Source organism: Macaca nemestrina, chromosome 6 (genome assembly GCF_043159975.1).
Source record: "Macaca nemestrina isolate mMacNem1 chromosome 6, mMacNem.hap1, whole genome shotgun sequence".
In the NCBI taxonomy this organism is placed as follows: Eukaryota; Metazoa; Chordata; class Mammalia; order Primates; family Cercopithecidae; genus Macaca; species Macaca nemestrina.
Window position 1 is genome coordinate 48,411,141 of NC_092130.1, and position 13,060 is coordinate 48,424,200.

Consider the following 13,060-nt stretch of genomic DNA (forward strand, 5'->3'; position numbering starts at 1 on the left):
CTTTTTGTTACTTGGAGCCATACCTTCCATTCTAGTTTATAAATTTCATAATGGAATGTAAGCTCCATGAGGACAATGGTTTTATCTTCTTTGTTCACTGTTGTTTCCTAGTACATAGTAGTCACTCAATAAATATTTGTTGGAAGAATGGATTTCATAACCCATTTTAATTTAATGCAGTGCAGTCATCTTCTGGCATTATTTTCCATTCTCTTATGCCATTATTTTTACTGGCTACATAGTATTTGTCCTATGAGTATGCAATAATTTATTTCTCTAATCCACCATTGTTAGATATTAAAGTTGCTTCAAACGTGTTATATTATCAGTAACATCATGGTGAACATCTTTGAATATTCATATATAGCTATTTTTTGCACATATTTCCTTAAGATAAATTCCTAAGGGGGACTTGCTGGGTTTACCATGCTTACTAAAATTTTCTATGTATTTTGCCAAATTGCCTTCCTTCCCCAAAAGGGTGATCTAAACCCACGTCCTTAACCCTTTCCAATAGAATCTATTATCATGCTTTAAACTCTGATAACTGACAGGAAAGGTGTACCTTATTTTTATTTTTATTGGTTTTTTTCTTTGGTTACTTTTGGGATTGACAAATATTTGCTAGTGATTTGTATTTTTTATTTTCCGAATTGCTTAGTCAGCTTCTTTTGGGGTGTGTTTTTCCTAATTGATTTATAAAGAGTTCCTCATATAATACATACTTTTTTGAGTTGAAAAAATTTTTAATTTTATGTGGTATTTTTATTTAACATTTGGGCTTTCTAATTAATTGATCTATCCATTTTTGTACTTGTATCACAGATTTTATTTTTGTGCTATTCATTGTACTTATTTACTATGGCATTTTAATACTTATTATTATTCTCCTTTCACAAATGTTTCTCTGCCAGCATTGTACATGTACAACTTTCAAATGATATTTAGATTCACACTGTTAACTTAAAAAATGAGATTACATTAAATACAAACATAAGTTTGGGAAGAATTAATGTCTTCATAGCATTTAGTATTTTAATCCAAGAATAGAGTTTACCTCTTTGTGCATTTATGTCCTTCTATAAAGTTTTATATTGCTCTTCATCTAGGTCCTGCGCAAATCTTAAGTTTATTCCCAGTTATTTTCTATTTTTTGTTGCTTTTTGAATGAAACATTTTTCCTATAATTTTTCTGTTTATTTCCATATGTAATAAATATTCAGCCACCTCATAAATACTCCTCTTAAGTACAAAGCTTTTTAGTTGCTTCCCTTGGAGTTTCTGCCCTCTAGGCACTCACTTTGGGTCTTTCCTCTTTCTCTCTTCCATCCACATATAGATGCAGAGCTAAATTTGAGTCATCCAAAGCATAAATACAAAGCAGTGTGGACTCCTGTTCTCGGAGGAGTGCGATCTTCCCCCAGTGAGCTCATTGGTACTTATCTTGGAAAGAGGAGTCTTATGTGGAGGCATAGACTTGTCCAGGTTGAGACAGGAGGGATACCCAGCCAGGGAACTGTGAAAATAGGTCCGCTGGTAGGAGCAAATCAGTTAGGGGAAGCAGAAGGCACATGGAGGGAGTAGTGATGAATATGGCAGAAGGTTCAGCAGGACCAGGCCTTGGGAACTTGGGCTGGCCGGAGGACCTGGACTTTATGCTTGGGCAGGGAAGACCCACCCTTGAGGAGCACGGTGATGGGAATAGAATAATGGCCCATGGAGGAGGAGGGGCTGACTGTGCATAGAAGGGGGCTGGCAGGAACAGAGGTGCCTGGAGGAAGGCGCAGGATAAGTACGGACCTGTCTGCCAATGCTCCTTTTCCTTCAAGAGCTACTGTCTGCCCCTGCCCTGCTGAGGAAACCCTTCTTGGTCCTTTCCAAGGGCACAAATTAGAGGTCCATCCTCCTCGCTCCCAAAATGCACATGCTGACTCTGGCACAAAAAGTACTACCCCAGGGTGAATTGTTTTCTGACTCTCCACCAGAATAGGCCCTGTTGGTGTTTACACCTGCTCAAGGACTTCTCTCTTACATTCTGAAATTCTATAGCACAAAATTTTAGTGGATGCCTTTATTGAGTATCTCTGGACTGCCAGAAGGCTGAGCAAGATACCACGTGCATGCTGAGTGTAGGAGGTGACATAGTGTCAGGAAAGGGTGGCCCTGTGGGTTTCAATCTGACTTTTCACAGGTGTTTGTGGCCAAGTCACCTCCCTTACTCCTCACCTCACAGTTTTGGGGAATTCACCTTGTGAAACTGTGCTCTCTTCATTGCACATTTGGCTCAGTGTGTCTGTCCTGAGTGTTTTACATGTCATTACTTTTTCCTTGTTTGGGAGTTTTCATTGTACAGATTTCACCTTTTCTTTTTGGAAATTATTCTGAGTGAGGTTGGAGTGGAGGATGTGCTGGTATATTGGGTGGATTCCCTGCTGCTGTGTCATCACTGAGAGCTCATGGTTGGCTCTGGTATTTCTACAAATGCAGGGGATCTTGTTTCTTTCCTTCTGGGATTTGCCCCTACACAACCACAGCAAGGCTATAGTAGCTTCAGTGATGAGAGCAAAGGCTCCAGTTACTAAGTTTTCTGGGGTTACCCTTGCTATGTTTTCCTACTACGAAACAGAGTGCCTCCCAAATTCAGTTTGCCTCTTCCCAAGAAATTAACTCTTGTGTTTCCTTTTCCACATAAGAAATTCTCTATCTCTAATTTTAATAGATTTTATTGATAAAAGATGTTAAATTGTTGTGAATTCCTCTTTGTATGATCTTTGCCAGTTTTCCTGTTAATAGGTATAATGGAAAGAACACATGCTTGGAATTTGGATGGCTTTGGGTTCAAATCTCAGGCCAGCTGTGGAGACCTTGGGCAAGCTATGTCAGCTCTCTAAACCTCAGTTTCCTCATCTGTTAAATGAGATGTTAGTCAGTGCAAGTGACCACAAGCACTGTAACCTACTCAAGCCAGCTAAAAGGGAATTGAGATTGATTAGTCAGTCATCAGAAGTATCTCACATGTTGCAAATGCAGGAGTGCAGCTGGGCTTCCAGGGCTGACTAGAATCAGAGTTGCAGGAATGGTGGGAAATGAGGGCCACTGAAAGGTCAGACTCCATTCTGGACTGGCTGAAAACCTTTATCTGGGCTTTGAGATGCAAGATAGTTGGTTTTGAGCCCTCTTCTAGTCTGATTTTTTGCACTGATTTTCCCACCTGTTGTCTGCCCTATAGAGAATCTAGCAATGCATTCCTCTGTTTTTCATCTCTGCTTCTTTGGGCATATTTGCTTCATTTGTCATGTTTTCTGCAGATATATATTCTCTGCAGAAAAGGACTAAAGTCCCAATTCAGAGTTCCCAGGGAAGAACTATGATGGATCCAGCTAGTTATTGGACCAATTAATTATTGGTCACCCAGACGTTTCACAGGCGACCAGTGAATAGGGTCACATTTCTGTGACCATGGCAGCTGCTATCATAAAGTTATGGATGGAATGAAGGGCATAGTGAGAGCAGGCATTCTCTAAAGAAGTTTCTGCATCCTTATATTTTAGTGTAGGCTAGGAGTAGAATGTGAGTTCATCATGCAATTGTGCTTGGATGATGCTCAACAAGTCTGTGGGTTCTGCCCCTGGCTGCTTGTTCCGTATCAGCCTGGCACCTTGGAGAGAGATGCTATTTTATTTTCATGGAATTTCAATTTATATAGTTAATCCATCTGTTAAAACTTCATTTAGGATTATGGTGCCTGTATTTATATTCAATATGGGCCTATTCTTAGTTCAAAAAATTTGATGTCACATCAAGTCTTGGAATTGTGTCTATATTTACCTCATAAATTGAATTGGATGACAAATAATGTTTTTATATAGTTTTAAATAATTTATATGCAGGAATTATTTAAGTTTTCAACATTTTAAACATTCTCCCTACGGAATAATGAAGGGTGCATTAGGGAGGGAGTTAGAAATCCATGATTTGGTCTGGTCTTAGTTTTAATTTTCTGTGTGGCCTGGGGCAGGTTCCTGCCCCTCCTTGGGCCTCTGTGGAATTAGAGAGGACAGGACAGCTGGCTCTGATGGCTTCTCAGGGCCCTGCCTTGCTGGCCTTTCTGGGTGGTCTGCCACTGGTCCTTGGGATTGTTTCTTTTGTAGGCCCCTTCTGCACCTTTCTGGCGCCCTCTAGCAGATTTCTAGTGAGTGACTTTTTTTTCCACTTTCCGGTTACTTCCCTGGCCCTGAGGGTGTCCTCCCAAAGCACAGGTTTTGTTTTCCACGGGTCTGGGTGCAAATTGGCAGGGTTCAGTGTCTTAGGTGTTAAAGTCTTGGTTCCCTGTAATAAGCTCTGTGAGTAGGACACATTCTGCCTGCCTCCAGAGAATGCACCACCCTCTTCTGGAAATTCTCTTTTTTGACTTCCTGGCACCTGGCTGCCTCCTAGAGTTCTTCCTTCCACCACCTCTAAAGCCTCTGGCTCTTCCCCCTTCTCTCCCTCTGTAACATCTTCCCAGGCTTATAGGAGCTACCCTGAAAGTCCTCATGGCCACCTCCAGCCCTGTTCTCTCTCTCTCTCCAGCCCCAGCTCACTGTGGTTTTCTAATGGCCACGAGAGAAAGGGGTCCTGCAGTAGGTGCCAAAAGACTGCAGGGTCAGAAGGTGACAGGTCCCGGGAGGAGGAACTCTTTACTCATACCCTGCTGTCAGGCTATGTGGGAGGTGGCATCACTCTGATTTCCCTAATTATCTTCCCATGACCTGCTTATCCTTCTCCAGCACCCCAGCCCTCACTGAACCAAGAGACACCGGAAATGGCTTCTTCTTATAATAGATTTTTCCTTGTTACAAAAATGTTTATTCATTGTAGAAAATTTGGAAAATACAGATAAATTTAAAGAAGAAAAAAGCCTTATTATCCCATCACTCACTGATAACTAATATTAACCTTTCTTCTATTTTTTTTCCATGAATATATAACTGCTTCTAAACATCATTTGAATAATGCTGACTATACTGTTTTATAACCTGCATTTTTCAATTGGCTGCATGCCATGAATATCCCTCTGTGTCATTGTGCAGTCTTCTGCATCATCGTTTTTGTGGGTAGCAAAGCATATGCCATCCTATAGATATCCAAAAATGTTTCCAACCTTGTGATTGAGCATTAGGGTAGCTTCCAATTTGGCACTACTGTAAATAATATTGCAATGACAATCTTTTTGAACAAATAATTCCTGATTCTCCCCCCCCCCCCGCACCACCACATGCACACATTTTGTATTAATTCCTGAGCAACCCACCATTGATAGTCCAAAGGTAAGAATTTTTTGAGGTTTATATTACACCTTACCAACCCCCTCCCCCCCCAGAAAGGGCTCTCAGGATGTCAGACCCTCAGATACATAGTTTCTTAACATCTCTATCCTGCTTATATTGTTTAAAATAATCTGGCCTGGTTGGTGGGCTTGAGCTGCTTAGGTGGCCACTGGGGAAAAGGGTCTGGATTCTCAGTGAAGAGAAAAGGGATTGGGGTGGGTGAGGGGCTTCCAGATGGATGAGATTGGGGCTTATGGAATGCTGGTCCTCTCTCTTATCACAGGGATCAGCACCCTGCGATGCCACCATAATCTCTGGGAGAGGGAGACAAAACATACAGGCAACAGCTTCACGTTTTGCCTAAGTGGGCAGTTCGGCTGAGAAGGGCAGCATTTCTTTCTTGAATTGCCTGCTATGGCTTTTGCTCTTTTTTCTTTTTCTTATTGATTTGGATTACATGTCAAACCCTCTGTTGCCTGTGGCATAAATATTTTTGCAAGTTATCTATTGATTCTTTAGATCTTTGTAATGGTAGCTTTTAACATGTAGACATTTAAAATTTGCATGTAGTCAGATACCTTCAAATCTACCAGTCTTTTCCTTTGTGGTTTCTGCCTTCTCTGTTGTGCATAAAAAGACTTTCCCCATCCCCAGATGGTGTAAACATTAATCTATATTTTCTTCAAGTTGTATTCATTTTCAGTCTTTAAAATGTAGTTTGTTTCCCATCCAATTCTGACCTCGTGTGAGTGGGAGACATATGCACAGGTGTCCCCTCAGGAACCTGGAGGTGCCAGTGCTAACTCCCAGCTAGTTGACCAGTGCTAACTCCCAGCCCAGTGGACTCAGGACAACTTCCAAGAGCTCTATCTTTGCCTTTCCATAGCTCTGGGGGAAATCCCAGACACCCTTCAGTTATTTAATTGGCGTTTTTTTTTAAAAAAAGAATCTCATTGGTTTTGTCGGTCTGGTTGGATCAACAGAGAATTTTCAATTAAAAGAAACCCTCCCAAATAAGCGGGGTTAATTCATGCCTGACAGATGGACAATGGCATTTCCACAGGGCAAGTGCTTTCCATGCAGGCAGGGACCTTTTGTTTGTTTACTGCTACATCCCCAGGACCTAGAACAATGCCTTGCACATAGCGGGGACTCAGCATATACTTGTTAGATGAATGAATGCGTGAGTGGCTCTCAGGTATTCATTGTTTAAAATGTAAAGAGGTAATAACATGGGAAAAAAACTCATGTCAGGTTTTTAAAAAGCAACATAAGGGCCAGGCACGGTGGGTCACAGCTGTAATCCCAGCACTTCGGGAGGCCGAGGTGGGCGGATCACCTGAGGTCAGGAGTTCGAGATCAGTCTGACCAACTTGGCAAAACCCCGTCTCTACTAAAAATACAAAAATTAGCTGGGAGTGGTGGTGAGTGCCTGTAATCCCAGCTACTCAGGAGGCTGAGGCAGGAAAATCGCTTGAATCCGGGAGGCAGAGGTTGTAGTGAGCCGAGATCATGCCACTGCACTCTCCAAAAAAAAAAAAAAAAAAGCAACATAAGATACTGAATAAACAATATCCATAATTCACTTATTCATTCAATGAGTATTTCTTGAACTGCACTACACATGTGGAAAAGACAGGGTTGATGTAAAGATTAAACAAGTTGGCATATTGTATTAGGCTGCTAGAGCTGCCATAACAAAAATACCACAAACTTAGCAGCTTAAACAACAGAATTTTATTTCCTCATGATTCTGGAGGCTGGAAATCCAAGGTCAAGGTGATGGTAGAGTTGGTGTCTGGTCTGCAAGACCTCTCCTTGTCTTGCAGATGACTGCCTTCTTTCTGCAATAAAGTTCTCGTAATAAACTTTCTCGCAATAAAGTTCAGGCCTTTATTCCTGATGTCACTCTTCTTATAAGGACACTAGTCCTATTGGATTAGTGCCCCACCCTTATGACTTCATTTATCCTTACTTACCTTAAAGACTCTGTCTCTAAATACAGTTTCATTGAAGGTTAGAGCTTCCCTATATGAATTGGGATGTGGGGGACACAATTCAGTTCATAACACATACGTAAAGTGCTTAGAAATAATGTCTGCCTCATACTAGGTCCTATGTAAATGTTGGATATTATTATTGTTGTTAGAAAATATACAAAACTGCATTAGTTATTATTGCATTCTCATTGGGGGATGAAATTACAAGTGATTTTGTCTTATACTTTTCTATATTTTCCAAAATTTCTATGTTGAACAATTTTACTAATCTGAGGGGGGAAAACACCACTATTCAGTAAAAGACATGGTTGAATATTGTTTGCAACTCTCCAACCATTATATCATGTGTTAAAAGCCATTGCTCCAGAAGGGGTAGCTATCCTTGGTGGATTCTTTGTTGGGTTTCAAATTTTTGGTTCAGGTCTCCGAATTTGTGGTTGTTAGAATACAGAGAAGCAAAGACCTGGCTCAGCTCACCCAGCCCCATCAGCCAGAGTTTCCACTAGGAGATGCAGTAATGGGGACGGAGGATGCATCATGCTGTGTGCCAGCCCCATAGCCACACCCTCTGGAGGGCAGGAAAGACCTTCAGCAGTGGGATGGTGAGTGGATCAGTTTGAGTTCTTGGCTCCAAACTGACTAAACAAAGTCTGGACTGACTATTTTAATCAGAAAAAGAGTACATTAAAGAATATGTTCACTTCTAAAAGGCTCAACTTTGGGGGCAGTTCAAGAAACAGGCTCAAATTTCAGTTTCTGAAATGACTCCCAGAATCACCTACCATCCATGGCTTCTGTTACCACCCTTGTGCCAGCAAGGTAGATGCCATGTGCATGACTTTCTCTCACTCATTTCTGGCTTTTATATCAAAGGCTCATGAGAGTGTTTCATTGGTACAGTCTAAGTCACTTATCCACTCCTAGCTGCAAAGGAAGCTGGAAAAGTGAGTTTTCTGGATTCTACCAGAGACACTTGCAACTTGGGAAACTATCAAAATGTAGGAGAGAATGAATGAAAAATGAATAAATGGTAGTCAGGAACCCAGAACTGCTGTGTGACCTAAGACAGTTGTTCGCCTTTCCTGACATCAGTGTCTTCTGCTCTGTCAAATGGGATAATATCCTCTGCATTCTTTGGGCCAGACCCCATGCCAGGGCTGCAAATAGATGATTAGGCTCCTACCTGCCAGCCCTCTCAGAGATGCTGGTCTGGGAGGTGATGTGTGTGAACATGGCTGGCCACTATGGTGGCTGGATTTGCTGTCTAAGGACTAAGAGGGATATCTAAGGGCTCCCCAGCCTGGCCTGGGCATTTCTGGGCCCTGGGTTCCATGGATGCCACACCCATGCAGTCTAGGGCCTGAGTCACATTGTCTACCCATGCCTGCAGATGGTTCACAGATGGAGACTCACAAAGAAGGAAGAAGACCTTGGGAACTCAGGACAGGAAAGAACAAGTCCCATTACTCAGTGGAAGGAATAGGCCTAGAGAGGAGAGAGACCTGGCCATGATCCCACAACCAGGCTAGGGCCTTTCTGTCCCCATCCCTCAGGGGAAACCAAGCCATGCTCAGAGGAAAACAGAAAAATACTTGGCTAAGCTAGAATCAGTCACAGCTCCAGTACTGGTTTTTGAATTAAAATATTCACAAGTAGCAGAGACATCTGTAGGGAGAGTAACAGGATGCGACATCCTGCTGGAGGCCAAGCTAAATGTGTCCCATGACATCACTCTGAAGAGGAGGCTGCCAGAGCCGCATAGTGCCTGGAGTGCTCCTGCAGCTGAGTGCCGCAGAGGCCTGAGGCTTGCAGCCTGGCTCCTGGCCCCCTTCTCTGTGAAAAAATGCTCTGTTGGCCCCCTGGCCTATGGGGAAATTACCTGACCACCTCCCTAGGCCAATCTGGTCTGGGGAGTTATGTTCTTTCTGCTCAGCCTTCTGGTTCTCCTGGGTCTCCTCCTCAGTACCAGCAGATCTCCAGTCACTCTGCTATCAGTGGGAGTGCAGGGGTGGGGGGATTCTGAAAGCCATGTTACTTGCTGGGAGGAGTCCTGCCACACAGCCTCTGTCACACCCTCTTGGAGGAGCCCTGCCAAGCTTGAGATCCCAGCAAAGTCCCTGCCAGGCTGTGGCTGAGTTCAAGCTGGAGCAGCTTTCCCAGGAGTCCAGATCCTATGATGGAGCAGGTGTAAGATCCTATTGTAAAGATTGGAAGTGACTCAGAGGCACACATCTGCACACTTGCACCACTACAAGGTACATACAGGCCTGGGCACATACATGCCATGTACTCGTACTACAGATACAGGTCCCCACACACTCACACCCAGCTGTTGAGTTGTGAGCACACATGCACTCATAGCTGATGGTCTCTAGTGGGCCTGAAGAGATCTCGTGCTCTTCCACTCTCTGCTTCCTGACTTCTGCTCTCTGGTTTTCTATCCTCTTCCTCCTGGGCTGTGGCTTAGCCAGTTCCTGGCCTGGAGGGCTGCATATAGAGAAGGCCGGGCTGCCTGAGCGCTGTCCTCGGTGCTGGAGTCCTGGTGGGCTCTGCATGCTTGAGGAAAACAAGCAAGGGCATTGAGAGGAGGTGATCTTGCATGGAGGTGTAGATGTTCATGGGGTGCCCACCAGGATGCCTACCCTTATTATTTCAGAAAATGTGCAACTGGGCTTCCTCCTTTCAATCGCAGACACTGAAACAGGTGTCCAAGTCCTCAGCCCAGCAGTGTGGCCATCTGTGACTGTGTGTGGCTATATGGCCATTCATTGTGACTATGAGGGGCTTCTTGAGACCTCGTGTGCCACATACAGTTGTGTATGAAGACCATGATTGTCTGTTTCCTTACGAGACACCTGTGATTCCATGTGGCTGCCTGTGACCATGTTACTACTGGTGAACACATATGGCAGCCTGTGACCACACTGAGTCTCCTGTGACCTTGTGTAGCCTCAGACCTGAACTCGTGCGTCCCCAGATGATCTGAGCACTATCTGGTCTAGCTGCCCGATTTGTCAGAGCCTAGATGAACCCTTGCCACTCCCTCTCCTCACTGGTTTGCAGAGGTGGCACCCGGAGGCTCCCCATGTCTGCAAACTCGGGTTCTAGGGGGCGTTGGGGTCAACGGGCACCGGCCCACAGGAGTGTGCACCTCCTAGGACAGGTAACCGCGACCCAGCTGCCATTCGAGCCTGCCCAGCCATAAAACCCAGGCTGCTAGTCGCGCGGGGGCAGGGTCGCTCGTTGATGGGGTGGGTGGCGGCGGGGTGGGCTCAATGTCACGCTCTAGCGCTCGTCGCCCGTGCTCCCCCTTCCAGCCGGTTTCCCCAGAACGCCAGGTACTGACGTTGGGGAGCGGACCGGAGAGGGCTGGTTCGCTCTGCGGCCGGGCCCCTCCCCCGCCCGGGAGCTCGGCGGTTCCGACACCGCGGTCAGCGCGGGGCAAGCCCCAGACCTGGCCCGGTTGCTGGGCCGGGAGTAAGGCTCGGGTGCGAGCGTGCGCTGCGCCCTCCCCCTTGAGCCGTCTCCGCAGCGGCGCGGGGAGGCGGGAGCTGCGGAGCCGGAGGGCGGGGGCTAAAAATACCCGGCAGCGGCGGCGGCGCGGCTACTGCTGGGGCTGCTGGGCTGCGGGGCTGCGGGCCGGGGAGGCCGGGCCGGGCCCCGCTGACCGCCATGCTGACCTTCTTCCTCGTGTCGGGGGGCTCCCTCTGGCTGTTCGTAGGTAAGTGCCCGTCCTGTCCGCGTCCCGAACTCCCATCTCCCGCAGGCTATGAGGTCTTCGACTGAGGTGGGGGTGTTACATCTCCGCGGCCGCCAAGCCCCCATCCCCGGCTGCTGAGCTGTCCCGTCAAGGTCCCCAGGGCCGCCTAGGTACACCCTCCGCCCGCAGTTCTCGCGGGCTCCGGGCCGGGTTTGGGGAGCACCTGGGTCTGCGGAGGGAGATGGGGGCTTGCTCACTGCGACCCACTATAAACCCCCGCCAAGTTCTTGCGCCCCCCTTCCCTGATGGCAAGGACCATCCGCGGATCAGATTAGGCCGAGCCAAGGCCAGGGACAGACATTGCGTCCTTGTCCATCTCCTGGGACCAGGAACCCAGGGTATTGGTCCCCGAGGTCCCACAGCAGGTCAGCTATGTAACCCGGACTGACCTGGGCTTCCTGATCCCAGCGAGGGGCTTCCTCACGACCCCTCCCTGCCCGTCCTTCAGCCAGAGTACAAGATTTCTGTAAAGTAGGATTCACCTGACTCCTCTGCTTTGCCCAGGGCTGCTGTGTCTTCACTGTTTCCAGACCCTCCCCTCCAGCTCACAGGAGTCAGCCTCATCACTGCACTTCTTAGGGGGCTAAGAGGAGCCCTGCTGGATCCCGCCTCCGCACTTACCTCCCCCAACCCCCCATACACCCACACCTGGAATCTCACCACAGGCCCTTTTATCTGCCAGTTCTACTACCCGCACCGGCTACTTCCCCTCTCTGAGCCTGGGGTCCTCCAGAATATAATACCACTAAAGGATCTCCACCTCCACCCCCACCCCCATGTGCAGATTCAGCCTGATAATTTATGTGCAGTGCTTGATCCTTAAATTGGCCTTAAACCTGTCCTAGTCCACAGCAAATGCTCTATGAATGTTAGTGTTTATTATGATCTCACATTCAAACAGCACCATCAGAAGTGGTAATAAAGCTCTTTATGAGCCAAGTAAGGGGAGGAAGTTGACCCTTTTGAAATCCTTACCTGATAATTTGTACGTGTTATTTAATATTCACGGAAAATCCTAGGAGGTCGGTGGCACCATCCCTTTTTTTACTGAGTTCAGAGGTCAATTGACTTGCCTAATGTCACATGGATATCTGGCAGACTGGGATTCCATTCGAGGTTTTAATTGATCAACCAATGCTAAGAGCTTGGCTGGCTCAGGCCTGAACCTGGAGGGTTGGTGGGCCAGGTAATCACTTCCTCCACCCCTACCATTGCCTTGAGTTAGGCCACAGGGACACTTCCTCTGAGCTGAGGGAGTGAGTGAAGCCTCCCTAATCCCCTCAGCTCCCTAAGCTCCTTCTGTCTGCCAGTGTCTGTGACCGGCTGTACAGGGGCACTGTGGTCCTGAGGCACATCCAGCAGGCAAGGACAGGGCTAGAGCTGGGGTTGGAGGTAAAGGGCAAGGATAATTAAAATAATGGTGATGGTGGTCGTGACAGCCACCATTTAATGCCTGCATGATAGATGGTCTCAGAACCTCTCCCCACTGCCAGGACCCCTTTGCCCTACTGTCAGGAAGCCCCCACCCAGCCATGGGTCCAAGGTCAGCTCTCTAAAGACTTGGTCTTCTGTGGCTGCAGGGAGGTGTCTAGGAACTGCAGGACCACTTGTGACTGGGGTCATCAGCAGCCTGTGAGAAAAAGTCCCTCACCATGTGGGGTCCTTGTCTGTGAGCAGGGTTAGCTGGCACTGACTCAAAGTGGAGTCCTGTTTCCTTGTGGAGCATTTCCTAAAGTGGTCAGCTGCCTCCTCTAATGGGAAACTGGGGGCTGCCTTGCTGAGAGACTATACAGGCCTCAGAACCGTCAAGCAAGAGTGATTCTTGGGGCAGGTAGTGGCTGCTTCCACAGAGGCCAAGCTTCTCAATGCAAAAAGCAAGAGGCTGAGGCTGGTCTATGGTGCTCATTGGATAAAATACCCCAGACAAACGCTGGGGCATTTTAAGTTATGTGTCCATCCTCCTTGAGACTTCACCTGGCCCCCAGCCTTTC

At 46.7% G+C, this 13,060-nt stretch overlaps 1 protein-coding gene across 4 annotated transcripts in view; it reads left to right on the forward strand.

Annotated features, from left to right (window-relative positions):
- Positions 1-10,741: 10,741 nt before the first annotated feature.
- The window catches only part of LOC105467194 (acyl-CoA synthetase long chain family member 6), a 62,549-nt gene continuing 60,230 nt past the window's right edge, over positions 10,742-13,060 (forward strand). For 2 of the 4 annotated variants that reach the window (XM_011716673.2, XM_011716674.2), the window contains exon 1: positions 10,742-10,786. Coding sequence is in view for 2 of the 4 variants with exons in the window: in XM_011716677.2 (XP_011714979.1) it covers positions 10,982-11,030 (49 nt within the window). In the remaining 2 variants the exon portion in view is untranslated. Of the gene's footprint in view, positions 10,787-10,844; positions 11,031-13,060 lie in introns of those variants that run through there. The other 2 variants (XM_011716677.2, XM_011716676.2) reach the window with 2 other exon arrangements.